At 40.6% G+C, this 26,586-nt stretch overlaps 1 protein-coding gene across 1 annotated transcript in view; it reads left to right on the top strand.

Moving 5' to 3' along the window:
• Positions 1–26,586, top strand: part of ADGRA1 (adhesion G protein-coupled receptor A1) — a 310,291-nt gene that overhangs the window by 29,306 nt on the left and 254,399 nt on the right. The window contains exon 2 of the mRNA XM_053388799.1: positions 16,277–16,348. Coding sequence (XP_053244774.1) covers positions 16,277–16,348 — 72 coding nt within the window. The remainder of the gene's footprint in view (positions 1–16,276; positions 16,349–26,586) is intronic.

The raw sequence follows: 26,586 nt of genomic DNA, 5'->3' as shown, positions 1-26,586 counted from the left end.
GTCCTGTCATTTCTAACCCAAACCATGCAATGGAATGAAGGAATTTCTGTAAAGAATCCTATTTTCTTGTGCCCTACACATTAGCAGAATATGCCACACAATAGCTATCAAATATCTGCCTTGATCCAGCTGCAGTTGGGTGCATAGTTTCGAATGACAATATGCATGCTCATCACAAGGCCAACTCAGATGGTTCAGTGGAGTCTGAGTACTCATTCTATTGGTGCTCAGGCTGACTTGCATTGCATCTGTACTGAATATTTTTTGCATGGATTGAGTATTCATTTTAAGTGACTGGAAACTGAGAACCAAACCACTTGGTTTCATGGCTGAGTGGTTAAGAAAGGATGAAACAATAAAGATCACATGACGCAGAGGCCAAATACCTGAAGATGTTTGGATACTGCACTTTGCTGCTGTTTTAGTGTGGTTTTAAAAAGTTTGGTTTAAGTTGAAATTAATCTGGTGTTCTCATTAAGAATGAATTTTTTAGAAGATGGTGATCCTGAAATAAGCCTTTTGCTTTCGAGACATATTGTAACAATTAGAGGTAATCTTTTCTTCCCATGCTCTGATGTGTGTGGTTAAATTTAGGTGAAAGTAATAAATGATGTAGTAGTTTTAATGGGGGGAAATAAGCTTAATGTACCATTCCTGGCCAAATTGCACCTCTTTGGTATTAAGCTTGCTGACCCTTCCATTTATTATACAGTATATTTGTTTCAATCCAACGTCAAAATAAAAATGCCATATTCAAATATGTTGCCAGCTCTGAATATTTTTAGCTAATAATCCACTTTCTTTCTGATTGGTCATCTTTGCAAAATCGTGTGGTAATAGCAAACTCAGTTCTATGAATGCAACTCCTTGTGGCAAAATTGCACCATTAATGTACAGTGTATCAGCAGGTTTGGGAAGCAATTGCTTTTGTTGTGTGCTAATTTGTATACCACTTAAGCAGTTTACAAAGATGAGCAACCAATTGCACAAGCATTAAAATATAAACCCACATATTTAAAATATGTCATAAAACAATTCCATTAAAACACTACAGTAATTAAGATAGAGGTGATTCAGGTTGATATATCAAGGGAATATGTCTTCAAAAGCTGCTGAAATGCAAATACGGTTGGGTCCTCTTATATTTCAGCAGTGAGTGCATTCTGTAACACTGGGGCCACCACTGAAAAAGCCTGACTCTCTCTCACCACAGATGAAAATCTTTAGGCTGTGATAAGGCTAACAGTGTTCCATTTGTTGATCTTAATGCCTTTACTGAACAGTGGAGGGGAAGGAAGTCTTTCAGGTAACTGGGTCCAGAGTTGTTTTTGGGTTTTCTATTGTAAATAACAAGATGGTAAAACTGGCTTCAGAGGTATTAGGCAGCCAGTACAGACCCCTTACATTCTGCTGGCATGAGTTCTCTTCTTTCTCCTCATGCTACATGTCAGGTGACATGAAAAGGAAGAGAAGAAGTAAAACCAATACCGTACAGTGGTACCTCAGGTTACATACGCTTCAGATTACATACGCTTCAGGTTACAGACTCCGCTAACCCAGAAATAGTGCTTTGGGTTAAGAACTTTGCTTCAGGATAAGAACAGAAATCGTGCTCCAGTGGCGCAGTGGCAGCAGAAGGCCCCATTAGCTAAAGTGGTGCTTGAGGTTAAGAACAGTTTCAGGTTAAGAACAGAGCTCTGGAATGAATTAAGTACTTAACCCGAGGTACCACTGTATGTTGCTTTGGCTTTGTGAATAATTGAAAGGATATCACATTTGGAGCAGGGAGGGTGGAATTGGGTAAATTCTGGGAACAATTGTAGGAAAAAGCTGTCCTTCTATCCAGTAGTTGTCTCTTTTACAAACTCACTGCCCACTACTATCTATCAGAGTAAAATTCATCCTTGTCATTAGGTTGTAGGGCTGTTTGTTGATATACAGTTTCCTGGGTGTAAATAAATGTGTGCACAAAACCGTGTGTGTGTGTGTGTGTGTTCCAGAGCTTTCCCTCTGTCCTCTTCAATGTCATTCATAGCCTGGCAGCAAGTAGATTAGTTTTGGAACAAATGCATTGCCTTGATTGTGTGGGGAACAAGAGTTCCTGACCGTAACAGGTGGGTAGGCAGAGATGGACATGTGCTAAATCTGAGAGGAGATGGGTAGCAATAAAGATTCCAGTCCCACCCTTTCTTTTTTTTCTTTACAATGTTTGCTATATTAGAACTCAAAAACCTGCTGTGTTTTGTTGAAGGTTCCCACTTGGCCATGTCCAAATCCCTTAATGGTAAAAAAAAACAAAACAGTGTCAGCCTCAGTACTGACCCTTGTGGAGTGCCTATGTCGACAACTAGACTTGCCTCACTCTATGGAGGCACAGGTTGCAGCCACAGCAAAGGTGGCATTTTTCCATCTCCGCCGTAGTTGGTCCCTTACCTTTCGCACCCTGATCTGGCCAGAGTGATCCATGCGATGGTCACCTCCAGGCTTGGTTATTGTAACTCACTCTACACAGGGCTGCCCTTGAAGCTGACCCAGAAACTCCAGCGGGTGCAGAATGCCGCAACGAGGCTCCTTATGGGGTCCTTGCCACGGGATCACATTCATCCAGTGCTTTATCAGCTGCACTGGCTCCCGGTGGAGTACAGGGTCAGGTTTAAGGTGCTGTTTTTGACCTTTAAAGTCTTATGCAGCCTAGGACCCTCATACCTATGGGACCGCCTCTTCTGGTATGCCCCAAGGGGGACCTTAAGGTCCATAAATAACAACACTTTGGAGGTCCCAAGCCTCAAGGCCGTTAGATTGGTTTCAGCTAGGGCCAGGGCCCCAACTTGGTGGAGCGCTCTGTCACAAGAGACTAGGGCCCTGTGGGATTTGACATCTTTCTGCAGGGCCTGCAAGACAAAGCTGTCCTGCCTGCCCTTCGGCTTAGACTCACTCTGACCCCTTATATGGGATTTGGTAAATAAATTTTCCCTTGGCTTTTTTCCTGGCCCATGTAGGACTAGCATGGATAGCTGGCTCGGGTGAATATCTGATGTTTCCTCCCTTTATGGTCTTGATTTATGGGCTACAACTAAAATGAGACTGCATTTTAAGCCGTATTTTAATTAACTGTTTGTTTGTTGTTGTTTTCTATTATGTTTTAATGTAATTTATATTTGGTGTTAGCCGCCCTGAGCCCGGCCCTGGCCGGGGAGGGTGGGGTATAAATAAAAAAATATTATTATTATTATAAAAGGCATAATGTTTCCGATCTCCTGACCATGGTAAGAAGTGTGTTGTATGTCCCTTACCTCTTCATCCTCCCCAACCCTTCTGTGGTTTGCTTCTTAAAGTATGATGCAACATTGTCATTTGCATTAGTGCTTATCATGGTTAATGCTAACCAGGACTTCCCTCATGGGTTACAAGTAAATCTAACTAGGATTCATCTTAGTTGGTTAATTTACTCTGAACTAAAGGAATCAGATGCAAAGGAAACATTTGCTTGCGGTTGGAGTGCAGAAGTATGAAAGTCTGCAGCAAGTGTCTAACCTTTAAGCATTCCATTGCTGTGTTTAAAGGTAAAGGTAAAGGTACCCCTGCCCGTACAGGCCAGTCGTGTCCAACTCTAGGGTTGTGCGCCCATCTCACTTAAGAGGCCGGGGCCAGCGCTGTCTGGAGACACTTCCGGGTCACATGGCCAGCGTGACGAAGCTGCTCTGGGAAGCCGGCACCAGCGCAGCACACGGAAACGCCGTTTACCTTCCCGCTAGAAAGCGGTACCTATTTATCTACTTGCACTTAGGGGTGCTTTCGAACTGCTAGGTGGGCAGGAGCTGGGACCGAAAGACGGGAGCTCACCCCGCCGTGGGGATTCGAACCGCCGACCATGCAATCGGCAAGCCCTAGGCGCTGAGGTTTTACCCACTGCGCCACCCGCGTCCCTATATTGCTGTGTTTAGGATTGTATTAAAAATCCCAACAGTTGCTGAGTCACATGTGTGAACCACTTGCAAGTGGCTATAACTCCACCCTTCTGCAAGTGCACCAGACAACAGGCATCACTTCATCATTGTGTGTCTTTGTGCGTCTTTGTGTTACGGTGAAAACATTTAATGCAAAAAGGAATACAGTGGTACCTCAGGTTAAGTACTTAATTCGTTCTGGAGGTCCGTACTTAACCTGAAACTGTTCTTAACCTGAAGCACCACTTTAGCTAATGGGGCCTCCTGCTCCTGCCACGCCACCGGAGCCTGATTTCTGTCCTTATCCTGAAGCAAAGTTCTTAACCTGAAGCACTATTTCTGGCTTAGTGGAGTGTGTAACCTGAAGCGTATGTAACCTGAAGCATATGTAACCCGAGGTAGTCAAAATGTTACTTATATGTACAATATTTATTGCAATGCACAAAACCTTTGTAGAATCCCTACTTCATGTTACTACAACTTGTCTTCATCCAGTCAACCCACTTCCACACCAGTGGCTCATAAAATCTGGCTACTCTTTAACAAAAACAAAATAAAAACAGAAGCATGATTTCTTTCTCCTAAGGTAAATAAAAATGCATCTCTGTTCGCACCTTTTGTGCTTGCAGGTTATGTGCATTCAAATAACTGTAGCACTTTTTTCTCTTGGAGGCTCTCAGAGCAGTTTTAAAGTACCTTCTTGTGAAGTAGTTGACTCCCATAAGGATTCCGTGATCCTACATCCATTTCCCAAATAGTTTGACCAAAGCACTGGAAGAGTTAGTGATCTGTTCAAATTGAACTCAGTGCCAGGCTAAGCTGGAAATGGAACCCCAAGCTCTGGGATTCTGCAGTTCCATATTCACCTTTCACTAATACAAGTGGCAGAGAAGTAATTTATTTTTCATAGTTGTAGCTGTAACCCTAAACAGGATTTTAAGTTTCAAAAGAGCAATGCAAATTATTTCTTTCTGTTGAGAAAAGGGAGAATTTCAAATCACAGTTCCGAAGCTTGTGTTTGCTGTGTGTGTGTGGAGGGGAAGAATGGGGCTTTTCTCTGCCCTGGGGCAGTGGAGAAATCGGTTAAATTCCCTTTCTGCTCTGATTCCATTAATTATCAGTCCACCCACAGCTAATGTTCTCTGCATTTAAGTCCACCAACCCATCCTGCACCCATAGATGCAAAGACACATTTAGCATCACTGTAATTTGGCCCTCATTCTCTGTGAAGCAGAATGAAATTCAAGCACAACATTGAGGTCAGAAGCAAGTGGCACCATAGAGATAGAATGCTTATGCAGCAGCTTTCTAAAGTGGGATTGTATAATGAACTTGCTAAATTTATTCTCTTTTCCTTTCATCAAGTATAGTAGACAACAAAACAGGTGTTTTCAATTGTTTCTGCCTTGTTACTGTTCCAGCTCCTTTACCTGAAGACTTGCCATGACCTAAGGTGGAAGCAGTATATATCAAGTAGCACCTAGAACTATGTATCAAGCAATTGGAATCTTAAGTCTCCTAATTTACACTGCAATCCTTTCAAAGCCAATGAAACTTACTTCTGAGTAAACATGATTAGGATTGTAGTGCAGGTCTCTTTGGCCCATTAAATAATTATTCTACACCACTACTTGATTTGCTGAATCTGGGCCTTTCTAGGATAAGTTGAGGGAGAATTGTAAGAGTAATATTGACATCTTTGCTATCTGTAAGTTGTCCAAGCAAGGATGGAATGGTGTTCTCTCTTGGCTTTTTCTTTCATGGTTGCTGTTAATAAGGGCTGTCAGAGGGTAGGGTAGAAGAATCCCTTCTATTCTTGGCTTTTTATAGACGGAATGGGGAAGAGAATGGAGGAAGCTTAAGGTGGAAGTAACCTGTGAAAAACCTGGGTCACTTGTCTGACGTGAGAAGACTTGGGTTTGATATTTAGCTAAGTTTTGCCAAGAGTAGACCTAATCGATCTAACTTAGTCAATTAATTTCAGAGGGTCTACTTTGAGTAAAACTTGGTTGAATACCAGCCCAATATAGTTTTCAAGCACTGGTCCAGCTGGCACTGTTACATGTTAGCTGAATTAAATTGTTGGTGGTTTTTTTTGCCCTTCCCCAGCTTTGGGGGTGAAGTGAGCCAGAAAACTGAATAAATAAATATACAGACTTAATAAGGAATGTGGTGGGTTTTCTTCTTAGTTCTGTGATATTATTTAATCTAGTGTATTATGATTTTGTAGCTTGAACACTGTCTAGCTCTAACTTTCTTTACCTACTGTTTATACTATCAGAGCAGTTTCCATAATCCTTTGCCAATGCAATAGCTTTCCCAGGTGTTAAATTTCATGGATACACTTGATTGCAGTTTTGAGGTTCTATGCAATGTTTTCCTGTCGTGACTGATCTATAAACCCGACCTTTAGAACTGGTAATATTTGTGCAGTCAAATTTGTCTTTGAGAAAACAAACAGAAATGATATGTTTTACTTGAATTGGATCTATGGTTCAAAGGTTTATGAGTTCTTGACAAGTATTGTAGAATGGTCCATTGTGTTGCTTTTCTGAAATAGTTTAATTAGCATGATTTTTCATGGTTCTTGGGCTTGTGTGTTTTATTGTGGAACAACGAAGAGCTTTGTGCCTTTAAAGGCTGATAACTTGTTTATGTCATAAAGCTTACAATTGTTAGTCTTTAGGTTCTACATGATCCTTTGCTGTTTTGCTATATCAGACTAGCATTCTTATTCTAGATATGATTCTTTAATATGCATTTCAAATGCTGGGAAATGCCCTATTTCTTCTGTAATATACATGATAGCAAGCTGGCAATTCTGAAGTTTTAGATTTGGGAAGAAGGAGGCAGGCTGCTGCCCATGGAATGTCTACACTAGACCTTATGCAAGCACCCATTTTAATACTACTTTGAGTTGAATTGAATTGAGACTGTTCTACACATCTGGCTACTTGATGTGGAGTAGTGTGCAGCTCAATGATTTTTTTTTTTAATCCCAGAGCCAAAGATCAGCAGAGCTGGAATGGGATCACACATTTTCAGTGGTGAAATTAGCCAGAGCTAGTTTTCCTGTATGTATTCCTTAATTAGTGTGAATAGGACTTTACAGAGTTTCATGACCCCAGGAAACTTTTACAACCCAAAAAACATTTTTTTGCAAGCTTCTTCACACAAACTGCCGACACCCGTAATGCTAATTGAATATTTGAACTGGGCCTTAGTGTCTGGAACTTCTTATCTGCCGCAGCCTGTTTTAGTTTGAATTTGTTGACTTTCTGGAAACTATGCAAACTTGTCTTGTTAAGCTGATGATGATTCATACTGCTTTTAACATTTTATGGTGTTAATATTGTAGCTATAATTATTTGTTATAGGCATTTTAATTATACACATATGCCTCGATACTGGGCTTAGTTAGTGTGGCTGGTTGCTGTCCAGCTCTTGAATGAGACTGATATTCATGATCCATTTCCGTTGTAGTTTTGGCATGAAAACTTTTGTTGGTCACCCTGCATGGAAGATTGTGTTCTCGTTGATTCTCCTTGACCTGTCAGTTGTCTTTGATACCACTGACCATGATACCCTTTGGGCTCAGCTGTCTGATTTGGGGGTGGGTGGTACTGCATTGTGCTGATTCCCATCCCCAAGGGAGCCCAGGGAAGCAATAAAATAATAAAAGCAAGTCCAATACAGATGCTGGCCAGGAAATATATTCAGTTCAAAGGCTTGTTGAAAGAGGAAGGTCTTCAATAGGTATTGAAAAGGCAACATATATGATGCCTGACTAATGACCAAGGGAAGGGTATTCCAAAGGCCTGATTCCTACATAGGACATCCGTAGGAGGCCTTCTCCTGCAGAGCGCAGTAATTGACTGGGTATGTAAGAGATGAGACAGTCTTTCAGGTGTCTGGTTCCAAGTTGTATAGGACTTTATACACCAAAACCAGCACCTTGAACTTAGCCAGTAGCTAACTGGTTGCCAGTGCAATTCTTTCAATAGCATGGTAACATGTTGATTATATTCTGCTCCAGTGAACAGTTCAGCTGCTGCATTTTGCACAAGCTGAAGCTCTGATCTATGGTCTTTTCCTCGTCTGAGTCCTCACGGACGGCCTGACAGATCTGTATTGGAAGCAGCCTTATACTTGGGTTAGACCATCTCATTCAGTGTTGTCCACAATGACTGGCTATGGCTCTCCAATGTTTTAGACAAGACACATTTCCAGTCCTACCTGGAGATGCCAGGGATTGAATTTGGACCTATTGCATGCAAATGAGATGTTCTCCCACTGAACTAGGGCCCTTCCTCCTATGCATGTACTCTCTCGTAGATAACAGCTAGGCAATTTTGTAAATTATTTCAACTTCTAAAAAAACATAATAGTTGTTTTCCCCAGTAAGCAATAATAAACCCACATAAATTGTGAATAGCAGATGAATGTGCACTCTTTTAAAGTAGCCCAGATGGATCAGCATCCCCAGAGATGTGTACATGGGTATTTTAATGATTATGTACACACTTTTTAAAATGCTAACATTTGCAGTGGGAAATGCAGCCAAGGAAATGCATTTGGCAAGTAAATGTGAGTTGCCCTTAGTGCATAAATATAAAAAAGGGTCAGAGCCACAGAGAAACTAAATTAAATGCAACAATCATGTAGTCAGTTTGATGTTCTGTACTTGAAGCTGCCTCCCATTTCTCTGCTGTTCTCTCCAGACAATTTGTAGCATAAGTACTGCTTCTGTCTGCTGAGTTTTTAAGAAGTGCAACAAAACTATGCACTTGCAAGGATGTGTAGAGCAGCAGATGGAGGACATGGCAGAAAACAGAAAAGTATATCAAACATTTTCCTGCTTACATCTCCCCCCGACTCCACTTTGAAACAAACCCTTTTCCTATTTGCTGCACAAAAGCAAGAATAGCAAGAGGACTAGGAAAGTGTTGCCAAGGTGCCCCTGCCTGCCACCTTCTCAAAGATACAGCGAAGGAGAATCCATGGAGATATTAACATTTAAGTAATTTAACTCTCTACAGGTGGGCCCTGGGATATTCTTACCAACTGAAATCTTTAGATCCTGGGCTGCTAGCAAAAGCCTTTGCTTGGAATGACAGAAAGAGAATACAAAGTGAAATGCAAGGCTGCTTCCAGACAAGTTGCTTCTAGTGTGAATAATCATTGCTCTTCCCCTGAAAGCTACATCTGGATTTGCAATTTGTTTTTTTCCTGTCTGCTGTCAATGATATTTGCCCTGCTTCTGTATGTATGTACGGACCGTTATGTTTTATCTACATCAGTGTGAGTTCAGGGCTGATTTGGGTGGGGAAGGGAAAGGCCCAGTTCATCTGGATGGCTTTTTGAAGCTCAGCACACATTCCCAGTTGTACCTATGGGAGCTTTGGGCTTAATAGCTCCCTCGCTGTATTTGCCTCAGGACTGCAGCTGGGAATGGAAGGCGTTAAATTCCTTTCCCCTGAATGTTTTAATACTGATAAATCCCCCAATTCCTGCTATTGATTTTTTAAAATGATGTTGTTCCTTATTATTATTAAAATTTAATAATAATAATTGTAATAATATAATGATATTCACCTTTCACCAGCAGGTCCCAGTTTAAAATTCAGAATTAAAAATAAATTAGTCACAAGAAGAGCAATTTCACATCTCAGGTAATGGTGCATCTTCAGCATTTGCCAAAAGTCGTATAGTGAAAAAGCCAGAAGGAATTCCACAATTTAGGGGCTGCCACAGAGAATGTCCTTTTCTGGACTGTGGCCCCTTCTACTGGAGGTGGAACTGCCAAGAGGGCCCCTTCCACTGGCCCAGGAAGGTCCATAGGGAAGGAGGCGTTTCCCCCCAGCTATTTGGAGCCTAATGGTGTATTTAGCATCATGTGTTGTTTGGTCCTACGGATCCAGAAGAATGAGAGAACCAACGTTGTCAAGGTGTCTTGGGGCCTATGATGCTCCTGAACATGCCTGCAGAACTGTTCTGGGACAACAATGCAAGTTCTAGATATTGTAGGAGGAATTCAGCATCATGTCATTATGATTGTTCAATCAGGACTGAGCATTTCTGCTTGCCATGCAGAATGAGCTCCCCTGTGATGGCCTGGGATTCGGACTTGGAGGCTGAACCTGAGGAATCCCAGCCTGCACAGGAGTTCCCACCTTCAGAACCAGCTGAGCCAGGGCTGGGGCTTGAGCCTGAAGGGTCCTAATCCTGTGCTGGATCTTCAGGTACAGGCACCAGCTGAGTCTGCTCTGTCTCCTGAGGTGATGGAGGACCCATTGGCTGCAGGTGCTCCACTCTCAGCCCTGTCAGGGAAAGCTGAACTTGCCTCTGGGTCCGGTAACCCTCCAGCCTCTCCTGAGCTGCAGAGGTTCAGGGCAGAGAGGCGGAGGGAACTAAGTTCCCGCAGGAGGAGTGCTCGCCTCCGGGCCAGGAGAGGCGAGTCACCTGTGAACTGGGGCCGCCCTATGCCTCGGGACAGATAAAAGCCAGCCAGCCCCAGTCCCAGGTTGCGGGAGCAACATTGTTGATAGCCTGTTTCTGCCTGCACCCTGTCCTGCTCCCCTGCCAGAGTTCCTGACCTCGCCTGACTCCCTGCCTTGGACCCAGCTTCAGCTTTGATGGACAGCCTCCATACTGCACCCTTGACCTTGGACTGGGCTCGGACCTCGCTGCACGGTTAGCCCTTGGGACCAGCACATCCCCTCTCCTTTCCCTCACCGGGCTGTTCTGGGAGTTCTCCTGACTCCACCCCACCCAGACTGATTTTGGGGGGTGCAGGGGGAAAACAGTGCAGTTGTTTAGTTGAATCTGGCCCCTGGTGGACACGTTGCTGCTGCTGTCACTGCTGCCTAATGAAGACCACAGCAGAATTCCATCTTGCTGCCACCATCACCTAGTAAACTTCAGTAGAATGGGGAAGCAGGCATGACAGTGGAAAGGCCCAGCGTGGAGCTAAAGACCGCTTACCGTTTCCCAGGAACTGGGGAGGGGGGGCAAGAGTCCTCACCCGGCTGACTGCGGGGTTCTTCTGGGATATCCCACCAAAATGCAAATTCGAACTGGCCAGTCGTTACCCAGACTAGTGGCTGGGTTTTTGGAGACCTACCTGAGGGAGCCAGTCTCCACTTAGGTCCACCTCTGTGGCTTAAATTCTGACTGTGCTGTGAGTGGACAGTGTAGTAACAGACTCTTTGTTGTGTTTCATGCGGCAGACTAACATCCCTCTGAAAATGTCTACTAAATGTAGGTTAATGTGATCAAGTACATCAGATACTCATTTTGAGCAGCAAGCAGTTTCTTCTGCTGTTGCTGCCCCCCCCCCTAAATATATTCCTGCACTTAATACTTACTCTCTTTTTGCACTTCATATTTTCTTTCCAGTGCATGTAAAGGGTAAAATATACCAAATATTCATATATTTATTCTCCTGGTCTTTGAAACTTCAGCTGTGTTCAGGACATCTTCATATTCACATCAAAATCATGTTGATGTATTTTATTTGCTACTGGTTTTTTGTTTTGCTAGTAAATACTGTCCCAACCTATTGTAGCATTAAAACTGTTCAAATGAATTATATATGCCATGTTGGCACGTATGTTGCTTGGAAGAAATCTCTTTTAAAAATTTAAGATCTTTTACACAGTAGCACACATTGTAAATGTTCCCATTCTTCCTTTTCTCTTGAGATGAATAATTTAAAATATATATGTAGTTTTTTTTAGAAAAACCATTTCTTGTGTAGGGAGCAAGTCATTTTAGAACATTCTCTGTTCAAGTTACAATATCCCACTTTATAACTTGATTGCATTAGCCTGTTGACAACAATACTATCATAGCTAAAGCTCATTAGTAGAACTTTTTAATATCATTGTGCATCTTTGCTAATGCTATTCTTTTTAAGACAATGTAATTCAGCAAAATCACTTATCTACCTTTTATGATAAGCTATTAGGTAATGAGCAGGTTTGAGAAGTTAAGTACTAAAGAGCTGTGTGTTTATGAAAAGTGAACAAAAGAGGCAAGCAGATGTGGGTGAGTTATTTAGCACAGCCTTGTAAGTAAGCCTATAAAAATTACTGCCCTCTTAAAATTTTTTGTGTACTACTAGAGCTGCAACAGGAGGGATAAGAAGCTCCTATTGCCTTGCAAGACACCTTCTGGAGAAGAAACCCTACAAATGTAGAGTGGAGTCCATAAGGCTGTTGAATGGCATCTTGCATGCCTCCTTCCAGCAACTCCTGCAGCCAACCTGGTGGCAAATGTATTGCTTTGCTTTGCTTTGGACCACATTGGCGAGGCCGAGGGAGGGGGGCAGTTCTTGTCACTTGGGCAGCCCTGGCTTGTACTCCAGGATACTATACACTGAGAGGAGGGAACCTCTTATTCAGGGAACAAATTTAGTCCACCTGTCCTCTTTATCTGAATCTTGGGAATTTCCCCAAGGCTACAACCCACCACTGGCCTTGCTTCACATATGCCTTTAGCATTCTTGTATGACTGGAATGTGTCCTTGAACTCTGATAATGGCTTTTATTTGCCCAGAGGGTGAACAGAGAGTGGTGTGTGTATAAACTACTCTACAGTGCAAAAGTAAAAATTATATTTATTATGCTGCCAACTCTTTCCTCTGGTTCCACCCATCATTGCCACATGCCCCTCAGAATGTTATCCAGAAGAGGAATCTATCCTCAGGTTGGAAGAGCTTTCCCCACCTCAGTGATGTTTTGAGATAGAGGGTTGTTCCTGGTAAAATCTGGAAAATTGAATAGGACAGCTGGAGATAAATGGTGGCAGAGTGTGTTGGGTTGGCGTTGGGGAGAACCAAAGGAAGAATTTGGGCAAAGTTTGATGGAAGAAATAGGAAAGTCAGAGGAGATTTGTGACAACCCTGGCAACTGTTTCTGATGACTGAAGTCTGGCTTTCTCAAGCCAGCGTTTTGTTACAGGACATAGCAGAAGCTCTATGGAGTGAAAGTTGAGTCAGACCTAATTTGTGCATTTGAGGGGAGAAGGGTTGCCGCAGAAAACAAAACCACAAGTCCGCATGCCAAATCACTTGTGAGAAGTCCTTGCTGATGAGGTTCCAATGACTGAAATCATACCAGCACATGCCATGCAAAAGCAGGGGTTGCTCTTGTATGGTTGGAACTGTTCCAGTCTTGTAGGAATTTATTTTATGTATATAACTGCCTTAGCAGAGTTTGGTTTCAAGCTGCAACCCACCTACCCTTTTTGCAGGCAAGAACTAGGTCTTATTGTCCTCAGTGAAGAGTATGGGTTTGCCTCTGTGCAAGGAAAAGAAACCAATTGTTGTAACTTGCGTGGCCTTGCCACTCCCGTGAAAGGCTTGTCTGTAAAATATTGTTAGCTTGTGTTTTACACCAAGCCAGGACTGAAAAGTAGAATATTTGCACCACAGATATTTTTTAAAATCCTATAGTTACAATGCTGAAAACATTTTCCAATTATAATTTTAATTGGAAATATGTATGTGTATTTTGTGACATGGGGATGACTAAGAATCGGTCTCCATGCCCAGATAAATGTGTCTTCCCCTGTTCCCATCATACATACTGGAGCTATTGCTATGGAGTACAGAACAAATGTTCTCAAACAAGCTTGACGTGTGTGATGTAAGCGTCATGGAGGAATGAGTTTGTGTTAATACATTGCTATTTTGCCTTTCCCCTAAGGAGCTCAAGGTTATGTGCATGATTTTATCTTTACAACAGCCCAGTGGGATAGGTTAGGCTGAGAGACAATGACTAAGCCAAGTTACCTAGTAAGTGTGAGAAATCTAGCTCCAGTTCTCCCCAATCTAGCCAGTACACTACACTGCTGTTGGTTTGCATCTGTTTCTCTGGCTCTTACCTAACTTTATGATAAATAAAAACCATATACAAGACCATTAGAAGCACTTGTGTTCATATTCTTTATTCCTGAATATTTGAAGTTGGGGGAGATACAACTCAAAATTATTCTAATGTAGACTCTGGAAAGTATGTTCTCATTGTTCCAAATAAGTCTATTAACTTTTCTTATGTCTTTGCATAGAAGATGGGGAGGCTGCTGTTTGTTTTAACATTATTAAAGTTTAATTGTAATTTAAGAAGCATAAAAACAATCTACAATTTTCCGTGATGCTTTCAGATTTTGTCTCCATTTCAGAGACAGCATCAGTCAGAAAGAAGCATATGACCCCCATTAAATGGAAAAGTGGATAAAAAAAGAATGCTGTTCTTTCAGTCACAAAGAACTTTAAAAAAAGGATCTTTTAGCTGCTTTTGTGTGGAAAAATGTACCAAGGTTAACAGATTCATTTTAATCTGGAGAGTTTTGACCTTTGATCAGACATCTGTCATGTAGCTTGGTTTTGGCCTTCATTAAAAAATTCCATCTATCGCCAGTTAGTCTATAGCATTCCTCAATTTAGGCCTCATACCCTTTTTATTATTCCGTTGCTATTCTCCTCACTCTTCCCCAACTGAAGGAGTCATTGTAGAAATGGAGAAAAACCAAGAATATTGGAGTACAAATTATTATTATTATTAAATTAAATTTGTATACTGCCCTATACCCATATGTCTCAGGGCAGTTCCCAAAACAAAGTTACAATATACGAAGCACAAAATACATAATAAAAGCCAAACCACAAAATGCATAATAAAAACAATCAAAACAATTAACAATACTAATGTATACACACGAATAAACAATACACTCCTTGACAAAAGACCCTAAACAGTACTCCAGCCCCCAAATACAAAAATCCGAATGAACATTTAACAACTACTTTAAACAACTGCACCCTCCAAAGAAAACAGCACCCACCCCACCTGTTAAAACAAATGAATCATCAAGATTTCAGGGTGGTATACAATAATAAAATCCTGCGCATAGCGACTTAAAATATCATAAAATACATTATGCATTAAGATTCAAACTGGTATCTCTAGAACTCTGAAGTCTCATATAAGCTTTTTTGCCTCAGTTCCCCCCAAAGGCCTAAAACTGCACTGCAAATGTAATAGAGCTATTTGAAATATGATAGCAGGGCCAGCCCACCCATGAGATGGGGTGGAGCCTTGGGCGCCCTGCCCACTCCACCACTGACATAGAAGTAGTGCCTGCATCAGTGCCGATTTCCAGATAGATCTCACTGGAACCCGTCCTTCTTCACTCTACTGCCAAGCAGCTAGGTAAGGGATACTTCTGCAGGGATGCTGTGGTGGTCGGGGCAGCCCTTCCCATTTCACCTCAAGCGGCAAAACACAATACGCTGGTCCTGTATGGTAGACAATGTTCCAGTACACCCATTATTCCGTTCTGTTTCCCATCCAATATTCACAGGGCAGTAAGACAATTCTCTGACATGTTGATAATTAATAGTCTCCGTTTCTACATCATTCATTCACCAAATCTATCTGATAAGTCATTTTAGTTTGACCTCTGCGTGCCATACAAGGGGTTGTTTCTGTCTAACCTGTCGATACACGAGCAAAGCTATGTGAGTGCTTCTGTGGCAATTTTTTTAGGCACTATGTTTTGTTTGGGAGCATTCTGGTAGCAGTTGAGAGCTGGGGGCTGAGGGTCATGAATATTCTGGCACATCTCGAAAAGCGCCTTCTGATGACGGTGCTTCAAAATGGTGTGAATTGACTGCTGCGGCACAGCAAGAGATGAAATGTTGCTAAGGCAGTGGGGTTTCCTCAGCAGCTGAGACTTTCCTCTTTTCATGATGGGTGAGAGTTGAGAATTTCGAGTGTGTGCTGAACCACTACAAACATTTTGCCCATATTCTCATGTCACCTCTACTGAAACTGATTCCATAGGATGAGGCCAATCAATTTCTGACCCTGTGCAAGAATTCCCAGTATGCATTCTGTACAAAGGGAAAATCGTATTTAATCTTGGTGTATCCAGCCATGCCGTGCCAGTAACCACAATGGAGAAGGCTTGTAATAACAGTCTCAGTAGGGGGGTTGCTTCAGTTTTCTTAACTGGATGGGCAACTGTTTCTTTTACTGTTGTGCATTCTGAAAACACACAATTTTATTCTGACTTTCATCACGAGCGGCAGCACATTTTATTTGCTGACTGCTTGGTTATTAAACAGGAGCATGCTGAATTGTTTATTATTCTATATGTTCATCTTGGTCTTGTTTGCAGCTTTAAGGGAAAATGCAAATGGAGCAGAGAAGACTGTGATTAGTGTTTTACATAACTGTCACTTACTGTAATTACATGTTTTTAATCAGTAAAATTGCTTCCATGTTCTATTAACAAAATTCTTTCCTTTGACTCCCTTTCAGAATTCTGAGTAACAACAAGATCTTGTGGTTAAAGAACAACTCTTTCATTGGACTGAGATTCTTGGAGAGACTGTGAGTAGCTGTTCAGTTCTCCCTGTAATTCCCCCCCACCCCACCCCGAACCCTGTTTCTTGTAATCATTTGAAATGTTTAAATAAATATGCAGAACAACTCAGAAGCTCTGCAGTGTGTACAAGATTAGGGTTTCTGGGTCAGACTTTCAGAGCAATACACATAAAGAAAACGAAAACTGCACTAAAGCAGTTGTGTCAATTTGGAACAAAAATAAATGAAAAGGAGGAAATGTGCATTTGCATAACCTGTTGGAATGAAGGTTGGCAAATAAAAGATTTCGCTCCAGGTTATATGCTGCATGGTTAGATTAACTCTTGAGTTCCCAGTCTACTGTCTTAGCCAGCCTCCCTCAACCTGGTTCTCTCCGTATGTTTTGGATCCCAACACCCATTATCCTTGACTGCTGACCATGCTGGCTGAGGCTGATGGGAGTCATAGCCCAAAATATCTGGATCAGAGTACGTAAGTGTGGTTTTGGCTTTCTGAATAAATGGACCAGGCTGTGCCTAGTAGTAATAAATGACCAAGGCAGACAACTGATAGCCTCTATGGTCCTCCCCCCCCCCGTTGTGTTGTTATATGTTTGGCTTATTCTGAAAAATCCAAGGAGACAACCATAGGTTATGAGAAACACAGAACTGGGTGGAAAACATAATCCTTGTATCAAGTTCCTTCCCCCACCTCTTCACTTTGTACTGCAATTTACCTCATATCCTCAAGACATCATCACATTGACAGAACCTTCAGATTTCTGCCAGTGCAACCAATGGTGTGGAATACATAAAGGAAAGCAGTTTATAACAGGAGGAAGATACTATGAGTTACAGAATGAGTTCTTCTCATTCTCCTGCAGAGACGTCTGCTGAAAAACAATTCTGATGGGATTAATCATTCATCCTGTAAGATTACAAGTATAATATAAATATGATTCATACAATTATATTGTATGAATCTAAAAACGGTTCCTGTAGTTCCAAGCTAAAGATACTTTACATGGACTTTCCAAAAATCATCCTTGTAGTTGAACTTTTGGCCCCCCAAAAGGGAAAAGAAAACATCCAGGATATGTGCTATCCCAGAGAAGAAATTAAGATCCCATATTTGCATGTTCTGCAAATATGGGCTTCAGGGCTTCAGTATAACATGTCTGTCTGTTTGCCTACAAAATAGTTAAGCATGTTGGATTGAAGTGAAAAAGGATTTAGAAATATGGACAAATTTGAAGTTATCATTGTTAGGCCGAATTGCTGTGATAAAAATGAATGTGTTGCCAAGGATGTTGTTTTTGTTTCAAACATTGCAAATTTTGGATAAGATGGATTGTTTCAAGAAGTGGCAGAAAGATATTTCCAGATTTGTTTGGCAGGGCAAGAAGCCTCGAATAAAATTTAAGATATTAACTGATGCCAAAGAAAGAGGTGGATTTGCCCTGCCAGACCTTAAACTTTATTATGAACCAGCTGCTTTTTGCTGGCTGAGAGAATGGCTGCTTCTTGAAAACACCGACGTGTTGGATCTAGAAGGCTTCAATAATGCATTTGGCTGGCATGCATATTTGTGGTACGATAAGGTAAAAGCACATAAAGTGTTTAAAAATCATATTGTTAGAAAAGCATTGTTTAATGTTTGGATAAGATATAAGGATTTGTTAGAAAAGAAAACCCCAAGATGGTTGTCACCAATGGAAGCGAAGGCACAGAAAAAACTCAATATGGAGGCCAAATGGCCGAAATATTGGGAAATTCTGGAACAAGATGGAGACAGAATAAAATTGCAGAGCTTTGAAAAATTGAAAAACAAAGTGCGAGATTGGCTCCATTATTACCAAATAATGGAGGCATTTAATTTGGACAAAAAAGTTGGTTTCCAGGTGGAAAAATCAAAATTGGAAACAGAATTGTTAGATTCCAAAATCAAGAATTTGTCAAGAATGAAATGGTGAAATCAGCTATGATTAAATGGGCACAAGACGTTGGACATAACATAATGATGGCTGACTGGGAACAGTTATGGACCACAGGTATGAAATTCACGGCATGTAATGCCCTAAGAGAAAACTTAATGAAAATGATTTATAGGTGGTACATGACACCAGTCAAGCTTGCAAAAATTTACTATTTGCCCGACAATAAATGTTGGAAATGTAATGAGACTGAAGGTACATTCTTTCACCTTTGGTGGACATGCCCAAGGATTAAGACATTCTGGGAGATGATTTATAACGAAATGAAAAAGGTATTCAAATATACCTTCCTGAAGAAACCAGAGGCCTTTCTCCTGGGCATGGTTGGCCAATTGGTGCCAAAGAAGGATAGAACTTTTTTTATGTATGCAACAACAGCAGCAAGAATACTCATCGCGAAGTATTGGAAGACACAAGATTTACCCACCCGGGAAGAATGGCAGATGAAGTTGATGGACTATATGGAACTGGCGGAAATGACTGGCAGAATCCGAGACCAGGGAGAAGAGTCGGTGGAAGAAGACTGGAAAAAGTTTAAAGACTATTTACAGAAATACTGTAAAATTAATGAATGTTAGAAAAATGTTGGAATGAAGTTATATGGCTTTAGTAGAAATGTTATAAGGAATTAAGTATAAATAGATTAATAGAGTATTAAAGGAAAAAATAAGGTTAGAATATGTTAAGATAATTATAGGATAGAAAACAGAGGAAGATGGAAAGGAATTGCTGAAACAATTAATAGAAGTGGAATACAAAAAGGGAGGTGTGAGGAGGTTGTTGAAATAAGTGAATGAAAGATAAGATATTGAAATTGTTTGATGTGTTTTAAACTGTTTTTGTTTTGTTTTGTTAGTTTAATGTGTTAGTGTTATGTAGTGTTTTTGTATTGTATTGTATTTGTATTGTATTGTATTGTTCTTTTTTTTGTAGTGTTTAAATTGTTGGAAAAGTAATAAATATTATTTTAAAAAAAACAAAATAGTTAAGCATCCCAAATTTCAAACAAAATACTTTCAGAAAACTTGACTGCTCTGACTAGCTAACAAACTTAGGCATCTAGAGATCTATTTAGAGAATTACATTCTACTTTAGATTCAGAGGTTGTTGCAGTAGTTGAGGAAGCCCCTTTTAATCACAGAAATCAGGTGCAATACTGATATGTATGTCTAATTTGAAGTTACAATCAGGTATAAATTGTAGTTACGAAATTCCTACCAGAGTAGAGACTTTCATATATTAGACGAGTGTGGAACCTCAGGCCAATGAGTTGAACGCAGTTTCCTGAGCCTCTCTATTTAACCCTCTGGTTTTTGTCTAGAACAGGACACCTTTTCCCAGCCAAATGCCTTAGTAGCTCTGCTTTATGTCCTCCTATAGAGTCGCCCCCCCCAAGGTTGGACATGTATTTGAACTGTGTGGCAATGCCTACTGCTTGTCTAGATGGGTTTGTGTGGATCCAACTATTTGGTCTCTTTCAAGAGTAACTGGATTTGTCTGGCCACCAGATGCTCAAGCAACTTCCCTAAAAAGGATATAATGGCAACTAGCCCAAACCCCAGGGTTCAGCACTTAGTAGCAACTTTGCCCTCTGGCCATTTCTGACAGAGATGCCTAAACTCCCACTTCCAATAAGCTGCCTGGTGGCTCCAAGTAAATTACCTGTATCTTACCATCCTGGCCCAAGCTCCTTGATATTATGAGATCTAACACTTTTCCCATCCAATCTGAAAGACTGGGAAAATGGCAGCAGACTGACAATGCTCACTAGAAAAATTACTTCTGATCCTCAAAAACGGCTCTCCCATCTCTTCTCCTTACTGTTATCTTGACTCATGCCATGTTTCATCAAGGTCACTGCAAATTAAATGTGGGAAATCATTTCACTATATTTTAAGAGGTGAAAGTCTAGTAAGATTAATTGAACTACGCAGTAGTGCTAGACATTATTGATGACACCATTTCAGCACATTATGTTAAAGGAATAATATCAGTAAGGATAATGAGCGCAGTGTATCTAATAGAAATCTAACATAAAACGAATTGATGGCAACAGCCAAGTATTAAAAGGGCAACTGTGACTCATGTGACTGTGATTAGGGCCATAACTAGAAGCAGGTCTGATTTCATTAATCTAAGCATTTCTAAACTATGGGGCAGGGCTATCAGCTGGAGCACTGATTTCCACCTTCACTAAATTTGGAAGGAGAAAAAGGAAGGAAAAGGAGAGAGGAATAAGTGCAGCAATCATTTCCAAGGTTTTCTTTTCTCTCTCCCCAAGATTTTCTGAGATGTCAGAGATGGCCACAGCTAATGATGAAATATTAAACGGGGCTGATTTGCGCTAAAGGGAGAGTACTTGAATGTGTTCAAGGGAACATGTATGCTTTTATGTTGAGATTCTAATGTATTGTCAGGAAGAACTTTCTTCCCACTAAATTGGATGGTGATCATTCCTCCTGTCCCTTTTTCCTGTGCTGAATGGCAAAGCTTGCTTACATAAGGCACTTGAGTTTAATTTTCTGAATTTTGGGGGATCCAGGAGAAAAGCAAAATGAAGTGTTTGACATTCCAAGGGATGTCAAAAGTACTTGTGATCCTGTGAACAATGTAATGCATTTTAAATTTCATTAATGCAATCTATTGGCCATTTGCCGCTGTAAGCCATGGCTAATTACTTAATGAGGATATGCAGATGGGTCCAACTTTCATCCCCTTGTGCAAACAGGAGTGTAAAACTAAAACCAGTGGTTCAGTGTTGTTTCCAAACCAGGGCTTATGGCTTATTTCTTCAAACAAACATTCTCTGGTTCACCAGAAGCGGCTTAGTCATGCTGGCCACATGACCCGGAAGCTGTATGCCAGCTCCCTCGTCCAATAAAGCGAGATGAGCACCGCAACCCCAGAGTCGGCCACGACTGGACCTAATGGTCAGGGGTCCCTTTACCTTTACCAACCTCAATGTGGGAACCAGCCTGCTGTTTCTGCTTTAATAAATGGGTCTCATATTTCTGCCATTTATAGTTCTTTTCTTTTTTTAACTGGGTAGGAGAAATGTTACAGTGCTGTTGTAACAAACAGGAAAACTACATAGCCGTCAAGAAGTATGTGTTTCTGTATGTGTGTAAATACACACACACATGCACATGGTGCACCATGGTGCTAGGAAGTTTTCACTCACCTGGTTTGCACAACATGCTAAGCCAAACCTTATCATCCTTGCCTTAGTGAGACTGTGGTTTCCCAAAGCAACTGCTGTACACCTCTCCAGTCTTTTTTCCTGCCATGTCAAGCTTAAGTTTGCCTTAGTGTGTTATTCGAACTGGGGCTTGTGGTTAAGGTCTCTCCTCACTAACCACGAGCTTGTAACCAAGTTTTGTTCTTGGTTATAGCTTGTGGTTTTTTGGGAGAAAGCTTAACCACCAAAACCACTCCTGTTAAAATGCTGAGCTAAACTTTGGCTTAGCTCAGGTGGTGCAACAGCAAAAAGGACTCGGGAGAAGGAAAACCTCCCTCTGCAGGATCCCGCATGCTTGTGCTGTTTCACTAAGCCAAGGTTGGCTTAGCATGTCACGTGAGCCACTATCGTCTAATGACATTAACTATTCATTGTGAAGCCTTTGGTCATCGAATGCTTCTTGCCTTCCGAATTTCTTTTTCCATTTTTCTGCTTCTCTCATGCTCATCTGAGATTCTGAGGTTTGTTTGTTATACTTAGGGGCTTAACCTCTGGTTATCATTGATCTTTCTTTAATAATGCCCATCATTCCAGTCAATATTAAACTCTACCATGTCAAAATAGTTATACTGCACTTCAAACCACATGCAGCTTCATTATTTTCCAAGGTATCTGCAACCTGTATACTCCATTTCATATGAGAAATATGTAGTCTTTGATACATTTAATCTGTAAATTTTGTTAGGAAATTTATAAGCATTAGCATTAGCCCTTGGGTGGGAAATGAGGGAAGTGGTGATATTTATTTGAGGCGCTCATGCTCATGTAGTATTTTTTCTCCTTTTCTTTTCTTTTTTGTTGGTGGGGTCAGGTGAAGAGTCATTGCCCAGTCTATTAAAAAGTAGGTTCTGTACCTTCCCCACCCTTGGGTGACAGCTTGCTATTGCAGATATATCCCCCACCCCTGACCGAGTGCCAGACAAGGGGGAATGCTTGGTATGAATGTTTTATTTAGGGGGAGTGTTTGTATTTGTGTACTGTTGCTGCTTGTATGCGAGTATTTGTCCAGGTTTGCCTGGGTCTCATTGTGTAGACATGTGTGGGGGTTGCTGGTTGAGGATGCGAGACTGAGTTATGGGAGCGCTTGCAGTGTGGGCAGTGTGATTTGAGGGTGTGTGAGAATGCTGAAGTTAAATATATTGGTTTAGAGTATTTGATGTAAGTTTGTTGATTGTGTAAGTGTGTGCTTGAGTGGAACTGAATGCAGTGTATTACTAGCTGTAGTTCAATTAAGTTGTGTGTACAGGCGCTGGGAATTTAATTGGTTTATTTAATTGCATGATGAATTGGCATATGGTGGTTGGGAAGAGGAAGTTGTTTTCCTTTTGCCAAATTGTCAGTCCAGTTATTTAAAAGTGTGGAATGTGCGCTTTGTGGCAGATTTTCATTTGTTACATTTGGTTTCCTGGTGTTTCGAAGATAAATAATTGTATCCTGCAAACTGGAGATGCAATACACTTCTGGAAAGAAACAAACTTATGTGTGTGCTGTATACAAAAAAATTCATCCCTCACTGTGGGCAGTATTGGATAGTTTCCAGAATATGCAGATGAAAGTAGCCCTGCTTCTTTAATTTTTAAAAGAAAACCATGGTTACTTTGAATATGATCAGAATTATAAAATGTGTATATTAAATGGAAGGTAAATAATATTCCATTGCCTTTTGTCTTTTGTTATGTCACATAATCAAGGCTGATTAATCTTTATGCCTTGTCATTCTGCTTCCTAGAACTCGTATGCACCTCAACTTCTCTTTTCATTTGTAGACCTTCAGTCATGTTTTATTCTTCTCAGCTATCACTATGTCTTCAAGACTGACTCTTCTCTGAATTAGTCAGCCTTGTCTGCCATGTACCTGTCCCTGCCAATCCAGTCTCTTTGTTTATCTTACCATGTCCTTCTGCCAGCTTTCTCACAGATGAATCAAACTTCTATTGCAGAGAGACATATTCTGTCATTATTAGTATGCTTTTGGAACTATATTCCTTAGTACTGGCATGACAATACATATTACATGTAATGCAAAAAAGTGGGTGCCAGTCCAGTTCATCCATCAGGTGCCCTAGTTTGAGTTTTTACCATTTTACTTCACAATCTATAAAATATACAATAATTTATATTGTTAAGAAAAAGTTTGAGTTTTTGTAAACAAAAAAAAAGACACATGAGCTTTACAGATGACAATCTGTACAGTGCTTCATTGAACTTCATTTGGATGTCCACTCTATTTAATTATGCTTTATATTTGTAATTGTGCAAAGCAAAAAAAGAACAAAAATATTTTTGGAATAATGTTATAAGAAGGAAAACAAATATTTAAGGTACAAGCTCCAAACGTGATGCATTTTATACTATGTAACAAGCTAAATTTAAGAGGTTCTTTTTAGGTGCATGTGTGCTACTCAGAAGTATTCCCACTGAGTTCAATGGGATTTACTCCCAGGTATATGATTGCAGCTTAACTTTTGCTTATATTTCTCCCTACCTCTTTTATTTAATGAACAGATTTCACACCAGCCATTATCATAATACATTTTAAAGAAATGAAGTTCCCTGTATTTACAAAAATGTTCAGAGCTTGTCATGTTAAAGACCAACAAATCTTTGTTCTGGGCCTCCAGAATTCGACAACAAAACATTAAAAAACCTACAACTCATTGAAAAGCCTTTAAAACTGAAAGGCTCATCTGCCACACAGTTATATGAAAAGGCAAGTAGATTTTTCTTGCACAATGCGGATAATGCACAAGTATTATGCTATCATTTTCTGCTGCGTTTTCAAGCAGAGTTCATGCCAAGTTCACAGACTATGTAAAAGGGGTTTGTTAACTGGGGCTGCCATTCAATAGAATTGATCCTCTCTCAAGGTCAATGCAACATTATGGCCTTCCCTGAAAATATCTGAGTTCTGAGTTTTTTAGAATCCATTGATTTCATTGCCATCAACATGTTTACAACATGTTTCAAAACCAAAGCTAACGATAGATCACACTGATGGCTGCCTTAATGAGAATGTTTAACTGATAATGCTTTTTATTTACTAGTATAATCATTCAAATTACCATAGGTTCTTTGTTCTGTCAACCATTTAGTGAGCTTATCATCTCTCATTTGTGGAAATGTCTCTTGAGTTCTGTAGCTTCCTATTGCATGCATTTTCTTTCCCTTTCCAGGCATTGAAGGCCCTAGTTAGATGGCTGCGACAATCTCTTTATGCTTGAGTAGAAGCAGCGCTCAGCGCTGTTAACAGGAAGGAAAAAGCCCTTCAGCTTATTTGTGCCTATTGACCACTTGGCCTATCACACATTGGCTGCTCCAGATTCACTCACTTTTCTTATGTTGTCAAATCAAATGCATGCATCCCAGAGCACAGAGGGGAAATTCCTCTTAAGGTAGCTGCTCAGATCTGTGGTTCCAATAGGAATATATTATGTATTGAAAGGGGAATGCTAGATGAAGAAAAGGGAATGGGATGGGCCAGGGCTGAATTCATTAGCAGTTTATGGAAAAGAAGAGAATAGGAAGTTGTGTGAAGAAAATGCTTCAGGAGATTTTTTTAGTGCAAGGCTATATGGATATCTTTCCAAATACATTATTTGCATGCAGGTCTGAATGGCTAATAAGTTTAAATGCTTGCAAATTTAGCAACAGAGGGGGTGACTGAGAAATGATAAGACATTTTAAATGCACCAGGTAACGAGATTGGCTTATACAGTGGTACCTTGGTTTAAGAACAGCCCTGTTTACGAACTATTCTGTTTACGAGCTCCGCAAAACCAGAAGTAGTGTCCTGGTTTGCGAACTTTACCTCGGTCTAAGAACAGAAGCTGAACAGTGGAAGGGCTCCGGTGGTGGGAGGCCTCATTAGGGAACGTGCGCCTTGGTTTAAGAATGGTTTCAGTTTAAGAACAGACTTCTGGAATGGATTAAGTTCGTAAACCGAGGTACCACTGTACTGAGAATTAATGTTGTTTCTTTAGTACTGTTCCCAAATGAAGCAACTTAAGCTATCATTGAAGCTGTATGGAAGAATATGATGGATGGAAAAGCCTTCATGTAGAATAATATCTTGAAAGAGGAAGCACTGAATTCATGTACTGAAGTTTGGTGTGTGCCAATTCTAGCATTGCTTAGTGTGATTAAGAAGTGTGGATAATAATGTAATAAATAAGGTATTTGTACACTAGCCAGTTAGTGAGCCTATATCTGCATAGACCTAAAGTCCCACATTTTAATTTGTGTGCAGGCTTTCTAGACACTTTCTACACATGGTGTGTTCCAATCCTGTTTTCATGCATAGTTTATATGTCAATAGGAAAAAGTGCCAGAAGTGGTGCATGCACAACAGCCTAGCACATTGGTGTAGTACAGGGAGATATGCTCATGCCTCACTTGTTTAGTTTTTTACCTTCTAGGGAATCATCAACACTCTTAAATTGCTTTTCATACCTATGGTTGTGGATGCTTTCATGTTTTCCTTAAATGCAACATGCATTTGAACAAATTAATAATGTTAGGAGGTAACTGGAAGGCCCATATGGAATAGCAGATTGGATGACATCAAATGAAAAGAAACCTTCTATTAAACACAAAATGGGATTCTCCAAAGCCTGGAGGGGTGGAGGTTTGTATGGTTGACATTTTAGTTTAGGAGATGTTTGGACATAATACGAAACAAGTTTGGAAGGCAATTGAGGCTTCTAGGCCAAAGTTAAATATAGACAAAAATTGTTTCTGTGTTAAACATGGCATAGCTCTTGGGGCATGCGATTGATCCAAGAGAAAGAGAGCAAGCTTAGGAAAAGTCAAAGTTGTACCTGAAATGCCACTGCCTAATGTAATACCAGGCAGTATATAGATTATTTTGAAGGCAGATGATACCAAACTACAACTATAACTTTTTCTTTAAAAGTGAAGTAAGATTTAAAAGATTCTTAACTGCATCCTCTAGAAGGCACTCACTTTGACTGGACTCTAAGCATTTATGCCCTGTTTCATTTAAGAGTGACAGATCCTAAAAATGGAATGTTTTCT

The sequence above is a fragment of the Podarcis raffonei genome, chromosome 5, assembly GCF_027172205.1.
Source record: "Podarcis raffonei isolate rPodRaf1 chromosome 5, rPodRaf1.pri, whole genome shotgun sequence".
Taxonomy (NCBI): Eukaryota; Metazoa; Chordata; class Lepidosauria; order Squamata; family Lacertidae; genus Podarcis; species Podarcis raffonei.
This window is presented reverse-complemented; position numbering and strand designations above follow the sequence as displayed.